General features: G+C 44.7%; 1 protein-coding gene across 18 annotated transcripts in view; it reads right to left on the bottom strand.

Annotated features, from left to right (window-relative positions):
- Fryl (FRY like transcription coactivator) overlaps window positions 1-21,310 on the bottom strand; it is a 237,975-nt gene that overhangs the window by 73,268 nt on the left and 143,397 nt on the right. For 10 of the 18 annotated variants that reach the window (XM_063273429.1, XM_063273428.1, XM_063273431.1 and 7 more), the window contains 13 exons: window positions 19,734-19,778; window positions 17,268-17,371; window positions 16,892-17,000; window positions 15,139-15,225; window positions 13,124-13,295; window positions 12,607-12,739; window positions 9,123-9,230; window positions 5,431-5,668; window positions 3,949-4,134; window positions 3,616-3,702; window positions 2,018-2,286; window positions 1,199-1,394; window positions 112-236 (listed from right to left, as the gene is read on the bottom strand). In XM_063273429.1, coding sequence (XP_063129499.1) covers window positions 112-236; window positions 1,199-1,394; window positions 2,018-2,286; window positions 3,616-3,702; window positions 3,949-4,134; window positions 5,431-5,668; window positions 9,123-9,230; window positions 12,607-12,739; window positions 13,124-13,295; window positions 15,139-15,225; window positions 16,892-17,000; window positions 17,268-17,371; window positions 19,734-19,778 — 1,859 coding nt within the window. The remainder of the gene's footprint in view (window positions 1-111; window positions 237-1,198; window positions 1,395-2,017; window positions 2,287-3,615; window positions 3,703-3,948; window positions 4,135-5,430; window positions 5,669-9,122; window positions 9,231-12,606; window positions 12,740-13,123; window positions 13,296-15,138; window positions 15,226-16,891; window positions 17,001-17,267; window positions 17,372-19,733; window positions 19,779-21,310) is intronic. The other 8 variants (NM_001427275.1, XM_063273424.1, XM_006250925.5 and 5 more) reach the window with 4 other exon arrangements.

Here is a 21,310-nt window from a genome sequence, read left to right as displayed (position 1 = left end):
GAGAAGGCAAGGCAGGAAGGAAACTCAAACAACCTCTCTTCCACTCCGCTCCGCCTCGCTTACCGGCATGCTCGTTATCCTACTGCAGAGAGAACGTAATGTGGGAGTTACCTGAAGGCTCCCGGGTTGGTCCTGCCGAGACCTAGAACGAGGGACTCCGTGATTTCCATGCTCTCGGAGCGCATCATTGGAACTATGTGCTTAAACAGGGAGGAAGGGGACGGGATGCCAACAATCTGAGGGAAAAAAAAAAAAATCAGAATAGCATTTACAGTTAGATAACCAACCAAATAATTTGACATTTCAACAATCTGTGGTCAAAGAAGACGAATAGATGACATTATTTTTTTCTTTTTGGCAAACAAGAATGTTGGATCAAATTCAGTTTTCGGTACACATAACCTGGAGAAGCTAAAGAACTTGTGCAAACGTTTACTGCGGTTCATTCACAGAGCTTGTGTGTGGGTCTCTGTATTTCCTAGAGAGACTCAGCCCCATATAACAGTCCGTGGACTCAAGCACATGTTTTCTATCTTTTGATCCATAAACACTGAAAGACGAAATTGTGATACTGCAGTCTTCAGTTTCCGTCAAGCACACATGACCCCTTGCTTCCTTCCTACCAAGACGTCTATTTAATGGTTCTTCTCATGTATCCATTATGTTGCTTTGAGATGTAGGCAAATTCTGTAAAAGCATTTAATTACTTAGACCATGCCTCTGGAGCAAGGAACGGAGGTTCACTCCTGTGATCCCAGGACTGGGGCAGCTAAGAGGACTGCTGGAAGTCTGAGGCAAGCTCAGGATGCACGGTAAGTTCTAAGCCAGCCTGGGTTACAGGTGAGGCTTATCTCATAAAAATAATAAATGAGTGAATGAGCAATGAATGAACTAATGAACGAATGACTCCTGTTGGCTTGGGACGCAGGGTAAGAAGAAACATGTATTATTACTTCCTTTAAAGGATTCAGCATGCTATTTCTATGAAAGTGATCCCTTTAGTCAACGGAAAAACTCTATTCTTGATTCTAACTAGGAATCCACAAAAATAAAAATAGAATTTCTTGAAGTACTTTCTTTTCCCCAGTGAAAATGAGAAATATTCTTCAACCAGTTTATTATATTTTCCATGAGAAGAAATTTACGACATCTTTCTGGTGGAATCACTGGGACTGCACAGGGGGTGAGAAAGACCCACCTTGGAATCGATGCTGTAGCCACTGTCAGGGGTGGACGCCAGCGTCTCGGGAGGAGAGCATCTCACGGAGCCTGCGGGTGCTGAAGGGGACGGGGAGGCGGCCGCGCTGCAGCAGAGAATCAGGTAGTTTCTCCACAGGCCAACGTACGAGTCACTGCTCGTGGTGGTGCTTACTTTCTTAGCATTGATGGGGCTACTAAAAAAAAAGAAAGAAAAGTGAAAATTGTGCATGTCTTCTTCAAGTAATATTTTTATGGGAAAAGTTCACAATTCAATGTATTTTGTTCATTTTCATTCGCCATTGCTTCCTTCTGACTACCACACTGCTGACCTCCCAACTATGCCTTCCTCTTTTTTCCCGTTATTAATAACCCCCTATCTCCAAATATGGCTGCTCATATGTGTGGCTCAGGCCATGCACTGACTGGGGCACCTACTAGTGGCCACGCCCTCAAAGGAGTGACTATCTCTCCTCAGCAGCTATCAAGTGCACAACACACTTAGAAAGTTTTAATGTAACTGATGGCAAGCCGTCTACCAATTTAAAAGGACGCGGTTATTATAAAGCTTTATTTTGAGTACTCAGTCTCTGTGGAAGAGGGAAATGAATGAAGTATCAGAGGCCTTCCACGTGAGACAGAAAAGACAGATCCCTGCGAGCCTACAGCCTTCTCAGTCCCCCCAAAACCCCGCTTCACAGCATAGCCACACAGTACAGCACATGGCTTACAGAATGACCAGTACACGTCAGTTCTCAAGAAGCACACACTGCTCAAGCTGACTACCCACTGGGAAACTGCTCTCACTCAAAGCACTCACTTTATATCAACCTGGGGGGACAATAGCTGCAGCCTCGTGTACGCGAACATCCACGCATAGCTCACAGCTGTGGAGCAGTGCTTCGGAAGATTTTCTTGCTTTAGAAAACTGGAGAGGCTTATAATCCATGGGTCTTGGCCTTGGGTCACATGTGCAAATATCCAAATGTGTGAGGGGCTGATCACATCAAACTGGTGGCTGATGGGAGAAGAGTTCCAATCTGCTAATGTCTGCAGGTCTACGGAGCTCGGGCAATACAGCAAAGTAGTCTAGAGAGAGAGAGAGCGAGTGAGTGTCACGCACTCGAGGAACTTCCAACGTTTGTCTACAGGAGGGGCTTTAGGCTGGAAGTGGACTGTCAGTGGTGTTTTGCAATACAAGACCTACGTCTTGTGGCTGGAGCTAGGTTTGAGGAAGGAGTAGATCTCTGATATTCACACCAGGTTAACCCTCAGGAGAGGCATGTTGTAGCTTTCACTACTCTCGAAAGGCTGTATGGACCAAGAAGGTTAAGATCAATAGCTTAAGTGATTCCGTGTGAATACCCGACTTGTGTCAGTTCCCAGAACTCGTTAGAAGTAAAACAAAACCCATCCTGATGCAGTGCAGCGGCCTGTGCTGTGAGCCGTCTCCAGAGGTGCACATTGCTAAACATTTGTTCCTTAACACTCAGATTCTTAAAGAAATTAAGATCTGCCTTTTTTCATTTTCTTCAATAAACATTGTTTAAGGCATTATTAAGCCACTTATTATTCTGCTCGTTACCATAATAGAGTTAGTGTTCTAAAACACAATTCTTTCAACTGTATACATTTTTAATCATGTCTCAGGCTTATAAAATTTTATTATTACCTGCCTTAGGTTGTGTATAACAGATGAGTTATAAGAACCAGGTGTTAGGCAGAAAGCAAATAAATCTTTTATCCATTAATCCAAAATAGGAGAACTAAAAATTCAAGCAGTAAATGTCACCATTGTTCCTGTTTCAACCTTGGACTGTTGACTTCCCTCCCCTCTCCCCCACCCTCACTACATAAAACTAAACGAAGATTGCATGCATTAGGCTGGATATGGCCCTGGGTTCTATTCCAAGCATAGAAAACATAGGAGAAGGTGAGGGCAGAAGAAGAGGGAGGGGGGAAAAGAAAGAAATTTATACCATCAGGTTTTTTGTAATTTACTTGCTGATAAAATGTTTCTCTATGTGTTAACATACTATTTATTTAACTTCATAAAGCAAATGAAAATATTCACTGAAAAAGCAAATGAAAACCCAAGGTTTCCCCTCTGATATAAAGAATACTTCCTTGCATGGCTGTAACCACTAAGCAACAGGTCACAGTCTGGTGACATCACATTTAAGGGAAATCTCTCGGGGAAAGATGAAAAATTTACCAAGATCAACTTGTTTGTAATCGCAGCAAGAACTAGCCATGGCCTTAGCACGCGCCACTTTAAAACCCTCTGAATGCTTCAGAGATCCTTTATGACTCGCTGCATTTGTTAAGGAGACACGCTTACACATATGCTCAGACACCGATGTGTATCCACCTGCCTTAAGTCCCAAGATACGATGGAGAGGAAACTCCTCCAGTTACCTGGTCGGCCCCCGTGAGATGTATGAAGCTCTCCAGAATGGATGGGCTCAGCCTGTCCATCACATCAATGGCTAACTCCTCATCACCCTGTAAGGAAAGAGAATGAACGTCTATGCAAATGAGGAGGCTTAAGAAAGCTAGGCAATGGGAAGTGAGGTTGAGCAGGGTGTGGGCTCCGCTCTTTTCTTGTGATGAACTGGGGAGCAGGGTGTGGTGGAGAGCGGAGGGCAGGGCAGGCAGGCTGGGTTCCATCAGGCCCACTCCAGCAGGCAGCCACAAAGTAAACTACGCCTGCTTTTCATGAGATGACCGCATGAGATGCCTAACCCTTACCTTAGGGACCTCCAAAAGTGCAAACAAAGCCCGTATCTCTCTAAGGACACTGACAGCCAGCCTTCTTGTGGCGGGACGGCTGCTACAGAGGATGACCAGCGCAAAGCCTTCGACCACATGGAACACAGTGGAATATAGGCTCCTTTCCAGAGGAGGGGGGTGAGGACCTCCATTAGAGATGCTCTGCTTGAAAAATAAACGCAAGTTAAAACAGGCAAAATTTTAAACGCGTGTTGGAAAGGAAACAGTAACCAGTGAGGCAAATTACAAGCCTCACGTATGTCACTTATTATGGTGACAGGCCTGCCTCCACTCAAGCGGGTCAAACAGCATTTACTTTATGAATGTAATAGTGTGGCCTGGGGCTGAGGGGATAGCCTGCTATCTCAGGAGTCTGAAGCAGGAAGGTCATAAGCTTCAGGCCAGTGCAGGATACAGCATGAGTTCAAAGCCAGCTTGGGCAGTAACTTTGTGAGACTTGGTCTCAGACTAAAAAGTAAAACCAGGTTTTGGTGTATATCTCAGTGGTAGAGCCCTGTAGGAGGAGTGAGGCTTGGAGTTCAACAGAGCCATATCAGCACAAAAAACAGAGAATAGTGTTCCAATGGAGCCTGGAGGTGGTGGCCCAGGCCTTTAATCCCAGCACTTGGGAGGCAGAGACAGGTGAATCTGTGTGCATTCAAGGCTAGCCTGGTCTACAGACTGAGGTCTAGGACAGCCAAGGTTACACAGAGAAACTCTGTCTCAAACAACCTAACCAAAGCCAAAATAAACAAACAAAAAACAACCCCCAGGTGCTCCAATGGCTGTTTAATAGGCCATGCCTAATGTGTGCCCCTTGGATTACCTTGTGACTTTGTAGCCATTACTTAGTCCCTCTCAGTGTAGCGTGTACATGAGAGAAATGAGAGCCTGAAGTGCATGCTTCATGTGTAAGAGCAGGCTGTGTACACAGCCTCGTCTGGGAGCTTGTCAGAAGCAGGTGTGCTCAGGGCGCGTGGTCTGTGTGCTCATTACTGTGTGTCTGGGTTACTCTGGATGCTCTAAGCTTCCAAGGTTCTATGGTTTTTGCACAGTGTTATAAAATCAACTACATGTGCACCTTGCATGGTGAAGGAGCACAGACCTGTGTGCTCAAGAGACTGGCACCTTTGCAAAAGCAATCAATCCAAATGACATACTACCAAAGGTTTCAGGTAAGCTTTGAAATGCTGGAAACACTGTCACATAAGAGTCAACTCTACGATTCTTGTGCTCAATAAAACATAACATGACACCAAACAAAGAGGGCTTAAAGGCTGGTCACAAATGCTTGGTGTCCAATGAGAAGAAAGTCCAACACAAGGGATTATCATCAAGAGAAGGACATTACAACCAGTCACGACTGCAGAACTTGAGAGAGCCACTGTGTGTCAGTTAACTTCACAATCGATCATTTCCACTGATCAGCCCCAAAGCAAGACTGTGAGAGCATGTTGGTACCTGGGAGTCCTGGGTCCTGTTGTACATCTGAGCTGCCTGCTTCCACTGATTTATTAATTGTACCAACATCTTTACAGCATTATCAAGAAGGGTGGGGTGGACATCAGTCACTTCACGAACAATAAAATATACAAATCCTGAAAGAACATCCTCCCGCCAATCTGGGAAATCAAGCATCAGTGCCTGCAGGGTGTTGAAAGCCAGCGCCCGTAGTTCCTCATCCATGTGGATAGTGAGCCTGTAGAAGACAGAATCCCATTCGTGAGCAACAGGATGAAACACAGTGCTGCTACCTGTTACCTAACATTTACAAGTAAGCCAGCTAAACATCCGTGTCTCCTAAAACTTACAAGTAAGCCAGCTAAACATCCGTCTCTCCTAAAACTTAACTAAGATACCCGATCTGTCCCTTCACATGCTCGGTGAGAATATGAAGACAGGGGCCCAGGCTCACTTTGCTAGGCCATAATCACCCTCTCTGTGCTAGTCTATAGTTTAAATTCCATGCCGATTGAGTCACAATCACTGATGTTTTTGCTAACGTTCAGGATAGTAAGTCTTGGGTTTAACTGAGAAGCTGTTGGTTAGAAATACAGACGTATCAGAAATCCATTTCAAATTCCTTCAATCCTTAACACCTTATAGTACTCTCCTATAATCAATAAAAATAAGTCCAACCACACAGGAGCTTAGCAATAACTTATACTAATCTGGTTACCGGAGAACACATGGCTAATGCCAACCATTTTTTAAAGGCATTTAAGGCTGCAGACGGAATATTAATAGCTCATTACAGAGGTAACATCACGATGAAGTCGAGAGAAGTAATTCCTGAGGGTAGGAGCGGAAGCAAATTTAGGAGTAAGAAAACGGCTACACCTTGAAAATAAAATGGGTCAAGAACCCACCAGGCCCCAACTAGCTTAGGGCTTAATAAGTCAAGTCAGTATGTAATAATTACATTTTAAAGTTAAGTTACTTTTTAAAGACTTCAATATACTGATCATAATTTTAGTTATGAGAGAGAAGAGAAGAGAAGAGAAGAGAGAGAGAGAGAGAGAGAGAGAGAGAGAGAGAGAGAGAATTAAAAGATGGCTGCAGTCCTTTAGCTGTGAGGCTTGCTACCATGTGAATTATAAAACACTGAGGCTGAGGATTATTTTAGCGGCTGACAATAAAGACAAATGCATTGAAGTTAGAGATGACCGGAAGGAACAGTAGTTACAAAGCACACTTCATGTGTGTGCACGCATGGGAACACGGAGTTACTCACGAGAGAGGGGGGTGGCATGTGGTTAAGAAGGGAGGCATCACAGTTTGCTGACTTCGGCTCTGGTCTTACTCTAAGCCGGCCTCCAACTGACAGAAGCTAAAGAGACACCCATTGCAGGTGCATTGCAGGCTTTGGAACAAATAACACTAGTTATCTACACGGCCTTTAAACCCATGACTGTCTAAATACCTCACGTCAAAATGGTGTGACTCAGGACATGCGTGCCTTGTGCAGGGGAGAGAACAATGGGCCCTGGCTAATTAAACTCGGGGATTATTTTTCCCTAGAGACTTTACGGAGGCCTATAAATTCACAGCAGGCCTTGTGTGGCTGGCTGCCTTCTGGCTTCCCTTATTCTCAAGTAAGGAAGAGTTAGACACTAACTCCAAGCCAACATAGTTGAGAATCTTTCTGGCCACAGAGGTAAATTAATTTAAAATGACAGACAGAGGGAAAGGAAGGAAATTCAACTGCCATTCACGGCTCAGAGGCTGGCTCCTTCCAGCGCCAGCCTTCCTCGCCTGGGGCCTCTCAGGTGCGGCTTCATTCTGGGGGAGTTGAGAGGGGCGATGCTGGAGATTTCTCTTGCAGGAGGATATCCTCACCTTCCAGAAAGATGTAGGTCAAGGGAGGCCGACGTGAGACCAGTGAGGTCAGGATTGACAGTAGCCGCTCACTGCTGTAAGGCTGAATGCTATGGGTTAACATCAGGCTCCCAATGGGGTACCAGCTTTCTAATTCCTCACTGTTTATATTTCATCTACTTCATTTTGGAGACAGCGTCTCACTGTACGACAGTGTAGCCTCCAATTCTCAATTCTCCCTGCCTCTGACTTGTGAATGGTGGGAACCCACACAATGGTGGAAGTAAAGGACCGAATCCAATTACAAAGCTGACCTCTGAACTCTACATCTGTGCCATGGCATACATACACATGTACCTATAGTGAGAAATTAAAGTTTTTTAATTAACAATTAAGGGAGAGCTGAGTCTCTTGGCACAAGCATCAAATTGCAGGTACTTAAAGAGACTGAGGCAGAAGGATTCCTGAGTTCAGGCTTGCTTGGTACACAGAGGGTGATCGAGGTCAGCCTTGACACAGACTGAGACCCTGCTTCATAGTAAAGCATGTACACGTATGTATGCATGCTGTAGCAGGATCTGCAGCCTAGAGTACTTGCCTAACATGCACAGCCTTTAGGTTCAATTCAGTGCCACAAACCAACCCTAAAGAGGCTGGGTGGGGAGAGAGAGAAGTTATGGAAAGGCACAGTTTCAACTAAGCCCTTCTGACTCCTCATGGTCCTCAGGAGACAAATACCACTGTCACTGTGGTCCCAACACCTGAGGGAGGCACGAGGCCATCTGGGAAGTGCCAGGTGTTGTCACCCAGGGCTTGAACAAGTGCTGTAGCAATCTGGTCACTATTTACACAATATGGTGATTGCCCAGCAACCAGTAAACATAACAGTCACCATGTTTGGTTTTCCACTAGGGTGTGGCTGGCCAACTGTGGTTCCGGGCGGACTCCAGGCAGATGCCCAGTCATGTTCCGTCAGCAGTATGGTCCTGCTACTTCTGTAATGCCACAGTGGGAATGCAGACATGACACAAACTGAGGCAGTGGGTCTCAACCCTCTTAATACTATGACCCTTTAAGACAGCTCCTCATGTGGTGGGGACTCCCAACCATAAAACTATTTCTGTTGCTACTTCACAAACTGTGATTTTGCTAGTTATGAATTATAATGTAAATACCTGTGTCTTCTGAGGGTCACAGGTCGCCCCTTGTGACAGGATTGTTTGACATCCCCAACCCCCAAAGTGTCTCAACCTACAGGTTGAGAACTTCTGAACTATATAGCATGATCAGCAAAACTGAAATATTTACTGTCTGGCCTTTCATGAAGAAAGAAAGCATGCTGACCCCTTACTGCATGATCCTCAGTGCCATCCACACAACACAGCCTCAGCATGTACTTAGGCTGGGAGACATTGCTTAAGTGTGGTTGCTATGGTATCTATTCACTTTATAGAACTATGCTGTGCCTAATGGAGGGAGAGGAGGGGTAAACACTTGAAGGCAGCAGGCTCTCCTATAGCAGAAAAAGTTAACTGGGTCACTACTCAGGATGCTGACAGGATGACCTCAGAAGTAAGACCTCACTGAGCATCAGGGAGGCTGCTACATAAGGGATATTTGTCATATAAACCCAGTGAACTATTTATTACCTGACAGGGAATTGGAAAATAGGGCTTAGAGGGAGATGTTTGTGTGTGTGTGTGTGGGGGGGGGGTGGTATGTTAGAAATTAAAATTTGAGTGGGGGTAATAAAAGATGAGAATTAAGAGAATAAGTCATCAGGCTCGAGGCTGTGCCTGTTGTGAACACGGCGAGACGGTAATGATGCCACTCACCTTGCTAACAGCTCAATGAGGTCAGTTCTGCTCATACCATCGGGAATCAACCTCGGAATGGCAGCAATGCAAGTTCTAAACAAATCGATTTTGGGTTTCCTTTCCCCCCTGAAAAATGTATCACAACAAACAAAAAAACAGAGTAAGAAGCGTATCACATGGGCTGGAAAGATCCATTTTACAAAAATGGATCAGAGTCCCAAGGCTAATAGGTCCAATTAAAAGGGGGGACACAAGCTAACACATACACAGACCCAGCAGCCACTCACCACCCACACACAAGGGAAAGATGGAGGATTCGGGGAGACAACAGCTAATAACTGATCTTATCAATTAGGGAGCAAGCATAATTCACTTTAATATTTAAAAAGAACTTAGTTATTCACAAACACAACTAAATACAGTTACTATTGGAAACAACCGTGTGATGGTTAATGTGGACTGTTAACTTCACAGGACCCAGCATCACAGGGGACACAACCTTCTGGGCATGGCTTGAGGGATTCCCTACACTGGATGGAGGTAGGAAGACTCATTGTGAAGGGAGGAGGCATTGTTCCATGGCCTGGTCAATATCACAAAGTGAAAGCTGGCAGAGCCTAAACATTTATTGCTGTCTGTGTTGTGAGTACTACCTGACAGCTGTTTCGAGGCCCTGCTGCCGTGACCTCCACACCAGGACGGACCACGCCAGGACGGAGCTCAGAGCTCAGACAAACCTGTCTTCCCTGTGCTGTTTTGTTCAGGCATTTTGTCACAGCAACAAGATAAGGAGTAAAAGTAGTGTTGATGCTACTAAGTGTCTGAATACTTAGTGTTATAATCTGGTGTTCTCCTAGGTGAGTATTTATATTGTTCTTGTCCTCTTGTGATACTGTATCTGTTCAGATTTTATATAATTAAACTGCACTGCTCTCTTAAGACTCCTGGAGATGTTTCAGTCCCTCCTGAGAGGCGGATGTTTGATATAATTTATTTTTACTATATATGTGTCTATGATGGGGAGGAGGCGATGTTAAGGACCTAATCCACGGCCTTACTCATGCTAGCCAGGAGCTCTGCCACTGAGCTACGTTCTCGCCTTCTCTACCATAGTTTCGTAAAGTTAGTCACACACTTTACAAACCACTGAGTACATAGCTTTTCATTTTAGTCTGTATTTGAAGAAAAGCTTCTCGAGTTCATCTCATCATTTTCTAGTCACTAGATAATAATCCCTGTGCAAGAAAGAATCAGAATGTCCTAAGAGTTTGGGTCCATCTTTGGTAGCGCTATTTACACTGTTGTCACTTTGTGTGGTTTTAAAATGCATGGATTAGAGTGACCACAAGTCAGATAAATAATACCAGTCCCCATAGACATGGTTTAAGCTGCAGCCGCTGTCCTTTAACAATAACCACACAACTGCGGCTGCTGGCTCTTGGGGCCATAGGACACTGTATATATGAGACGCAGACCCCACAGGCGACCAGGCACACCATGCCTTTCTAAACTGTTACTGACTGCTCACTGTGCACCAGTTCATATACTCGGCCAAAGGCGTGACTGCTGTGGGGTCTGCCTGTCCCCAGAGTGTGACATTTACTAAAACAGACAATTAAAGAGATGCTGGAGGCTAGCAAAGATAAAAATGGAGGGGAAAAAAAAACTGAAAACAAAAACCATAGCAAATTCTTACAATTTCAGGTTGTCACAGCATCTTGTCTAAATATGAGCTTGACTGGACTCGACCTAGTAGAGTGTCTCAGAGAGCCCTGACGGTGTCTAGCTCTATTCACTCCCCTTTATCACTACTGACACCATTAATCCAGGTGTCACCACAGCCCGGTGAGACCGCATGAGACCAGCTAGATACCTGTGCTCAAATGCAGACATACCACGGTGACCTTCTCTAACATGACCTGGAACTTGTGAATGCTTCTTTGGAACACTGGTTAAGGTACCATGTGGGAAATTTGTTCAGGCAACCCTGGATCCGAGGGATCCACCAGCCTTGGTAGGGCCTTTTCTCAGCACATGCTCTCTGTGTGACCTTCCGACCTTGTGTAGTCTCTGGAACCTTTAAGGAATAAATTAGTTCCACTGGGTGTCCCTCTTTGTCATTTAAAGTCTATTGTCAGATTACAGTTAGAGATTCTAGGAAGGGAAATTCAAATGGAATTGTAAAAGGAGCTAGAGGAGACCAAGATGACCAGGGGACAGACATTGCATCCACTTGAGGCTCTCACAGGACCACAGGAGGAACTGGATGTAAATGTCACTGACTTTAATGCAAGAGTGGTTGTGGTGACCAGGAGGAAATGTCTCAGAGGAAGTCAAACACACAAAACCTTCACATTTGAAAACTCTCGGGACACTGCGGTACAACACTAGGCAACAGCCATACGTTAAATAAGAACAAAACATCCAAGGGATATTCTCAGACCTGTAACGCAGACACCTAAATCTAGATTTATATCTAAACCCCCTTAGAGATAATAGTGATACTCGCCAGCAAACAAGGGGCATGGCTATCACAAACATACCACCTCCCAAAAAGGGAGTATCTAACAGTTAACACAAGACATGCTGGGTGGAAGATAGCAAGCATGACGGGTGGGGAGGGGCCATCTCTGCATTCTCGGATTCTTATGACAGCTCTCAGATTTACATGATTCCTGGTTTTTATAAAAAAAAATTTAAAGCAGGACTCTGTAAGTAGGGTCATTTATTTATTAACCTTGATAAGTCGACCGTACAATACATATCATGTTAAGTGGAAATTACTCTTGTGGCAAATGAAAATAAGGTTCATGATTAGACTGGCATTATCTACACTAGTTCAGCATCACATAAAATAACAAAAAATGGAGCATGTGGGAGGAATCTCTGTATTGAAAACTATAGCAAACGGCCACACGGAAGAAGTCCAGGAGAAAAATGTATGGAAGCGGGTAACCTATGTGTGCCCTTCTGTGAGAAATAGCAATGGAAGCATGCGATGGAGGCATGCAATGGAGGCATGCAATGGGGCATGCGATGGAGGCATGCAATGGAGGCATGTGATGGAGGCATGCAATGGGGCATGCGATGGAGGCATGCAATGGAGGCATGCGATGGAGGCATGCAATGGAGGCATGTGATGGAGGCATGCGATGGAGGCATGCAATGGAGGCATGTGATGGAGGCATGCAATGGGGGCATGCAATGGGGCATGTATTGGAAGCATGCGATGGAGGCATGCAATGGAGGCATGCAATGGGGCATGCGATGGAGGCATGCAATGGGGGTATGTAATGGAGGCATGCAATGGGGCATGCGATGGAGGCATGCAATGGGGGTATGTAATGGAGGCATGCAATGGGGGTATGTAATGGAGGCAGGCAATGGGGCATGCAATGGGGGCATGCAATGGAGGCATGCAATGGAGGCATGCAATGGGGCATGTATTGGAAGCATGCAATGGAGGAACAGTATGCAATGGAGGCATGTATTTATTACATACGTAATCATGTCTTCTGGCTCTTTGTTGGACATCTGCACACTGGTCATACACATTGGTCTCCCAACCTCTTTGTCCAGATGCCGGAGAATGCTGTCTAACGCTCTCCTTACTTGAGGATAGTACACTGACATTCCTAGGAGAGAAAGCACACCATCACAATGACGCCAGCACTGCGTGAAAGACTGCTTTCTGTAATAACGACCTCTCAGCCTCTCGAGGAAGAAACCTTGCTGCTATCACATTAGAAGATGCTCTAACTGTGGCGTGCTCTTTGGGATACTGCGTACAAATTACACATAAAGATGATAAAGGACAGAACATACACAGCGGTGTCCCATGAGAAAACACGTTTCACAAGAAAACTCTTGACAGAATACTAGAAACATCAAAACGTGATCACGAGATCACTGTAGGACTGGGGCATCCACACTTGGCAATGGAGACACTTTAGATTTGGCAGCAGATTTGCACAGAACAGTACCACAATTGAAATTTATTCATTCCAGTTAACACTAACCTATGACTTTTGCCTCTTCATCTGTCAAGGTTTTATTGAGAAAAATCTTCTTCACACGAAGAGTGTTTCCTGAGGGAAGAATGACTCCTGTGGTGGGCATGGGAGGGTCACCATCTTTCTGCTGCAGGCTGTCAGCGATGACGAGGAAGACTCTGAGGCCAATGTTCATCCTCTTCAGAGAAAAGAGACACAAGAGGAAGAAATCAGGGCCATGCATTGTATAGGCTAAGGGCGTTGGGAGAAAGAAGGACAGAAGGAATCTAATCTTTCTGCCTGACACTGTGAACCAGCCCAGGCAGCAGAATCTGCTGATTCCAAATTCCGAGATGGGGCTCATTGTCCTTCTGAGTCAACTGTCTTCCCTTGGCTCTAAGGCTCTTTTGAAACCTCTCTGTGCTTTCTCAAACGCCAGTGACTCATTCCCTCCCCTCTCTTGAGACCACTTTTCTCTTTCACAGGGAAGAACTATATCAACTCAACCTTTCAACAAATCACACCATCTACTGGTGTCAGGCAGGCGTGTTCTTTGTCCCTTTTGGTCTTCTCATGGTATAGGGGTGATGGCCTCCTAGAGTTGGAATTTCCATCAATGTGGTGGTTTGAATGAGAATGGCTCCCAAAGGCTCTTACTAGGGAGTGGCACTATTTGAAAAGGTTAGAAGGATTAGGAGGTGTGCCTTTGTTGAAGGAAGTGTGTTACTGGGGATGGGCTTTGAGGTTTCACAAGTTCATGACAAGCCCAGGTCTCTGTCTCTTTCTCTCTCCCTTCCTCTCCCTCCCTCCCCCCCTTTCTCTCTCTGTCTAGAGATCAGAATTTAGCTCTCAGCTACTGTACCATGATCCCTGTCATAAAGATGATGGATTAAATTTCTGCAACGGTTAGCAAGCCCCTAGTTAAAGGCTTTCTTCCCCTTGTAATAGTTGCCTTGGTAATGGTGTTTTCACAGAAATAGAACTGTGACTAAGACACTGCGCTCTTGCACTTTCTAGATCATCAGGGCAACTACCCCTTCTCTTTCTTTTATCCTTGGCATTTCTCTCCCAACTGAACACGTATCTGTGTCCCTTAGCTCTCTCAGTTATCCTAATAGAATAAACACCTCTCTGAAGCATTTCTCCCTCATCAGCGGCCACGCTGCATCTTCACTTTCCAGAGCTCAGGCAGCGTCAAGTACTCTCTTTTCCCAAATATCACCTTTCTTTCCACCTCCGTGCTCCTCCTGGCTGTGTCACCTCCACCCACGTTCCAGGCTTCTCCTGTCAGTTGTACTCTCTCCACAGGAACTACACGGACTCATATAGCATCAATCACTCTCCATTCCAGGCTGCCAAAAACCTCTATCTGGTCACTCTGAATGCATTCCTTATGACCTGCCTGACATCTCAAATGTCCCAAGATGACACGAGTTAGATACACAGACTCCTTCTCCCAGACCTGACTGCTTCTCCGTGTTTCTTTGTTCTGCTTTCTTCTGTATGCATCTACTGTCTCAGCCTACACGTCCCTCTCTGTGACCTGTACTGGAAAGTAATAAGGCAGGGCCAGGCATCCCAGTGGGTGGCAATGGGTACTCATTTTACTTGTTTGTTTGTTTGTTTGTTTGTTTTTTTTCTTTTTTTTTCGGGGCTGAGGACCGAACCCAGGGCCTTGCGGTTGCTAGGCAAGCGCTCTACCACTGAGCCAAATCCCCAACCCCGGGTACTCATTTTAGAAAGTTCTGGTATGTTCCCTAAATTCACGTATCAGAAGGTCAGAGCCCCTATCATAGCTGCACAGAAACCCTGGTGGGAGGAGAAGGTTCCATCACTGATCAAAAGCCTCTGAGTAAATGGGTTAATGGAATCCTTTATCTGGTTTTCATTAAACTGGTTTTCAAAACTTGAAAAGATTCCATTGCTGCCCAACCCCTGAAACCGATTGACTGAGGGATCACCCAAAACCGCAGCAGGACCAACATGTCTACTTCTAGCTCGAAATCTTCATCATTACTGGAATGTAAATGTTTTATTTTTACCTCTGGATTAATGGTGAAAGTTTTAGCAGATTTTCCAACACTCAGAAGATCAAATATTATTTCTTTCATTGCAAAATCCAAACGTTCCTAAGGAAAGAAATTAATTAGTTAATAAATCACTGTACCTCCCTAGAATATAAAGCAAGCTATCTGAGAGATTCATATATTGGGAACAATATAGATTTTTGCCCTTAGGAAGTTTATAAACCCAAATGAACATAAAGACAGATATACATGAATAAAAGAGATGTTTGAAAATGTATCATCTAATATCAATGATATGAGTTCCCAATGAGTAGGGTGGATTTTAAATATTCACCCACTACAAACACCAAGCACATACAGAACAGCGAGGCGGGAAGAACAGAACCCCAGCAAAGGGACCTCAATAGACTAATGGCTAACGAGATGCATCAGTGCCCAGGTACAGGGCTAGCGGATGGATTACCGCGGTGAGGCGACTCAGCGGAAGGCACAGCGCAATTCTAGAAAATAGAAAAGGCGAACGGTGCAACCTAACAGCACTGCTTTCTGAACACAGGACCAAAACTCAACTTGCTTCGTTAATCTTTTTCATCAAATGAGAATCGATTTCTTCCACCCCAGAAGTAGTTTGGCGAGCTCTATTCCTTAAAGATCTCTTTGATTTGGCTATGGTAGGTTCTAGCACATGTGCTCTCCAATCCAGACTGTGAGCTGGGGAGAGGCCTTGGTGCTTGCTACACAAACACAAGTTAAGATCCCCTGTACCCACATAAAAACTGCTGTGTAGTTTGTATGCTCCCAATAATCCTGGTGCTGCAAAACAGAGGGCTCCCTACACTCACTGGCCAGCACTTGAGCCAATCGGTTGGCACACATTCAACACGAGGCCCTCCCCACCTCAAAAAATGAAGCAGAAAGAGCCAGTGCGATGGCTTAGTAGGTGAAGGTGCAGTGCTGGTCGGTTCTGAGTCAACTGGACACACGTTGGACTCATTTTAGAAGACGGAACCTTGGTTGAGAGCCCCCCTCAGATTAGTCTGTAGGCGAGCCTGTGGTGCATTTATTGATTGATAACTGATGTGCAAGGAAGGGCCTAACTCACTGTGGTGGTACCACCTCTGGGCTGGAATTTCTAGGTACTGAAGAAAGCAGGCAGCAGTTCCTGTCTCAGGTTGCTGCCCTGAGCTCCTGCCCTGACTTTCTTTGATAACAGATGGGGGACTGAACATTGTAAAGTGAAATAAGCCCTTTCTTCCTCACAGTCATCCTGTAAAACAGCGGTGCTTTAGCACAGCAACTGAAACCTGCCAAGAAAATGCTTCTTCCCACAACACACACACACACTCCACAAAAATGGAGAGCGATACAGGACACCTGATGCTGCTCTCTGAATTCCCTGCACACATGAGGGTACACACATGGACACACAACTCACATACAAACCAAAGTACTGAGACATTTTAATTAGGACTATGACATAGTTTCTCAACACCCTCGATTAAATGTGTGTCCACTTATGTGGTTCCTTCCATCCTTTATCACACACACACACACACACACACACACACACACACACACACACAGTCATTAGTATCCTGTAGTCTTTAAAACTTTCTAAGCATCTTTTTTACTCTAGAATAGTATTAACACTTAAAAAGCATATCTCTAAACATATATGAAACTACATATTTACATAAAAAAACCAATTATGAAAGATGGCTGTCGCTGGCAGCCAGGACAAGAGGGGCCGGCGAGGAGCAGCACCCACCTGAGCAATGAACTGGATGATCTTCACAAAGATGTTGAGAGGGGTGTCTCGGGGGACCACGCTTCGGGAGCCTTTCGGGAAAAGAGCTGACACTATGCTCATCAGGCGACTGCGGGCAGAAAACAGACTTAATGACCATGAGATCGCGAGACCACAGCCACCCTGGTCAAGAACTCCTCCTGCTCCTCATGCCAGGGGAGTTCAGATCCCTCTCTACAATGCTTCGGTCACTTCCACTGGTGTGACTGTCACAGGCTTTTACTTCTTTTGGAACTGAGGATAGAGCTTTGAGCCCTGCATGTGCTAAGCAAACACTTCATCTCTGGGCAGTGCCCGACCCGCCAAGGTTTCAGATGTGCTTTAAGACAGCACTCACCTTTGTGTTACAGTATTGCTCTCACATTTTATTCTAATTACATAAACCCACAACAGTCTGTACAAAGACTCCAGTGCAACTCGAGACATTTTAGGGTCTTTATTCTGTGTAGAAACAAAAGAAAACAGGAATAAATGAATTAAAAGCCCTGGCGAACATTTCAGACCAGACACCGTCTCCGATGACCACTAACCCTATCTCCTGTTCTGCTCAGTCTAGGAAATTTATATACATCAGCCTAAGAATAGTCGGCTCACAAGTGACCATCGATGAAGCAGCGAGCTCTCATTACGCTCTAAAATATGATGGAATGTTAAATATGATGGAATATTAGAATCCTGCCACCACTTCAGAAAACTTCAAAATGATGCACACAGCGTCAAATACTTGATAAGTGGTTTAAACCCCAGTACTGACACAACCGATGGGCCACTCCCCTTTAATTCATTTGCCGCCCACAGGCAGATCAAGTTTGAAATACCAAATAGCGTTAGTCACGTGATTTTGTGAAATACTCCCAGACATTGGTGAGTACATTTCTGTGAGAGAAGAGAGACCTTGGGAGCTCTGGGACCAAACCCAAGCCCTGGATGTCCTTTTGTCACTTCCTGTGTCCTGTGACGGCCTGTCTTCATCTGGAGGGAAGATGGTACCTACCTCACGGGTCAAAAAGGTCACAACCTAGAGAGCGCTGGGAGTGCGCTGGCTGTTCACTCAGCATTAAGTGTACAAGTCCTAATTTTTATGTAGAAGCAAAACATTATTTAAATTTCTTTATGATTCACAGTGAGAAAACTTATTTCAGCCCGTTTTATTGGTGAATGTTCTTGTCACTCTATCTGTTGCCATGACCACAGTCATGCAATAAGATAATATAAAATTTGAAATTATATCAATCTGCTATTTGACTGCTAAAATAATCTGTATTTAAAGGTAGTCATTCTAGAAGATTTCTATATTGTTAAGCAATTACATATGGTAACTAACAAAGAATTCTTTATGACAGAGTCTCCCTCCCTTTATGACAATAGCCCTCCCTTCCTGGCTTCAAGCTAGTAATGTAGACCAGGCTGGCTCCAAACTAGCAATGTAGACCAGGTTGGCCTCAATGCCATAGAGATCTATTTGCTCTGTCTCCCAGGTACTGGGATTAAAGGTGCAGGAAGCCATGTCTAGCAAGAATTCTTAAAAAGGCTTTGTTTCTTTCAGCAGTTTTGATGTGTGAAGGTTTAGAATAGCAGACATCTATTATCAATAACTTAAAGCAGAAGGAGGGGGACGTTTGATGATACACTAGAGACTGCACACATCTACATAGATTGGACAGAATTGAGACTGGAAAACCAAATACTCTCAAAAGCAATTCTTTGTTCCATGACAGGATCCATGTTGATCCCCAAACCGTCGAACACTCCCCCCGGGGTAGCCCTCTGTTTGCTACTAAGTGACTAAAGTTACAAGTGATTCATGAATGTTGCTAACCCAATAACCAAATTTTTGTAATAATCTCCTCAATAAAACATAACTTTCCGCTCTACCATGTGACTCCCATATAGCAGATATGACACTATGATGTCAGCAAGAAAACAGAGAGAGAGAGAGAGAGAGAGAGAGAGAGAGAGAGAGAGAGAGAGCGAGCTTTTCCCGCCCTGAAAGCCCTCTGGAGGGCATCATGGTGATGGGCTCAGCCCCACACACTTGCTCTCTCCTCAGAGAGCAGAGCACTACATAAATCACAACCGCGTGTCCATGGTGGAGGGGAGGGAGGAGAGGAGAGGGAGGAAGAGAGAAAGGAATTAACTAACTCACTCTGCTGCATATGTTAGAATAGAAATAGCCTACATTGACCTAGGCCTTAAACAAAGATGTGTACTGCTCTAGGTAAAATTTGTACCACTCAGATTTATCCGATTGTCACATAAAAATGCAAGGACTTTAATATTCTACAAAGCCTGACACATTGTTTAAGTATGACCCCTACAGCCACCATTTCGATGTGCACATTCCCTATTTTCTAATGTGAACTTAAAAAAATTTTTTTGCTTTGTTAGAAAACCCAAACTAGTAGGATAAAGGTTCAAAAACTCATTCATCAAAACCATGTTGAAAACCCAAGCTACCGGCTCCTTAATTTCACTGTAACACTTTTTTAACCTCTTCGTTTAGAATGGTTGGATGGTGCAAATTAAACACAGGAGTAAAACCATAAATGCTGTGAACAATTAGTTAGCCACCACCATCATGGGTATCTCTACGTCCATCTTCTCGGGGCTGCAGTAACAGCCGACCTCCTGAAGGGGGCACCCTCTCTGGGCTACTCTTCCGCACACAGTAAAAGCGGGTGGAGGTAAATACTTCAGACAGGCAACGCAACAATGGGCAAAGGGGAAAACCAAAACCAAAACCAAATGCCGCTCTTAAAGAAAAGAAAGCAATACTTTACTTGGTGACGTCAACACAACTCACCTGCAGGGTTTCTATTTGTTTTCTGATACTGTTGTTAGATGGCATCTAAATAAAGCAACGTGAGACAGCAAACATGAACATGAGATGCAGCACATGCATGTTAGATGAAAATAAGCACAAAACACGACAGCTCCTCACCAAGGCCTCTATTTAGAAGAAATTTGACATTTCTGAGGCAGTGGCCAGAAATGCTAAGAAAACGAAACAAAACAAAACAAAACAAAACCAACAGAACAAAACAAAAACCAATCCTAAAGTCTGGGTATCCTGGAGCCTATGACACTCGAGCTAGGAGAAAACTGAAATGTCTTGCTATCTAACTTCCTCCCAACGTGACATTCGAATGAAGGGAACTACATAGGCTACTGGGGGCCAGTCCCTGGGTTATTCTTCCGTCGCCCCGACTCTGTTCCTCTGTCTCTTAGCAATTCTTCAGAAACTTTAAGATTAGTTAGTAGTCATAAACCAAGGGAACCTAAATTGACTAACGATAAAGGACTGGAAGTTTACCGTATTTCCGTTAAGAGTACAAAGATTTAAAAAGTAACTGTTTCAGTGGAAATGAAGTACATGAGCACATAGCAGCGAAGCCCATTTTGTTGTGACTGCCAATTAAAAACGTGGCATGCTAACTAAAAGGGTTCTTAGCATGTGTCTGTGTGAGACATGACTGCTTGTGTGTGTGTGTGTGTGTGTGTGTCTGTGTGAGATATGACTCCGTGCGTGTGTGTGGTTGTGTAGTATGTGTATGTATGAGGGTGTGTGTGGGTGTATGTGTCAGACATGACTGCTTGTGTGTATGTGTGTGTCTCTCTGTGTGTGTGTGTGTCTGAGATATGACTCTGTGTGTGTGTGTGTGTGTGTGTGTGTGCAGTATGTGTATGTATGAGGGTGTATGTGAGACATGACTGCTTGTGTATGTGTGTATGTGTCTGTGTCTCTGTGTGTATGTGTGTGTGTGTATGTAGTATATGTGTGTACAAGGGTGTGTGTGGGGTGTGTGTGGAGTATGTGTATGCATGAGGGTGTGTGTGTGGGTGTATGTGTGAGACATGACTGCTTGTGTGTGTATGTGTGTGTGTATGTAGTATGTGTGTGTACGCGGGTGTGGGGGGGTGCGTGTGGAGTATGTGCATGTATGAGGGTGTGGGGGGGGTGGAGTATGTGCATGTATGAGGGTGTGGCAGGGGGTGGGATTGAGGCTAACTTCTGGAGTCTTCCTCCACCACTTTCCACATTACCCAGCTGACAGGCAGACTCTCTAAATTGAACTGAAGCTGCTTTCTAGTCTAGGTGGCCAGTTTGTCCTGCTGATCAATCCCCTGTCTCCACCTTCCAAATGGTGGGTTACAGAGAAGCTGCAATGCCCGCAAACATCTATATGGGTCCTGGAAATCCTGATTCTGGCCGCCACCCTGTAGCTCTTTACCCTGAGCTGTTTCCCCAGCTTGGCAGGACAATTCTTTTAAAAAGCCATGTATATAATAGCTGTAATAAATTCACTATACTTATTCATATGACTCTGGAATATAGAGTCTCAATATCCCGGGACTACAGCCAAGGCACTTGCTTCCTCG

This window comes from Rattus norvegicus, chromosome 14 (genome assembly GCF_036323735.1).
Source record: "Rattus norvegicus strain BN/NHsdMcwi chromosome 14, GRCr8, whole genome shotgun sequence".
NCBI classification, from domain to species: domain Eukaryota; kingdom Metazoa; phylum Chordata; class Mammalia; order Rodentia; family Muridae; genus Rattus; species Rattus norvegicus.
Note: the sequence above shows the minus strand (reverse complement) of the source record. Positions and strands in the feature narration are given on the sequence as shown.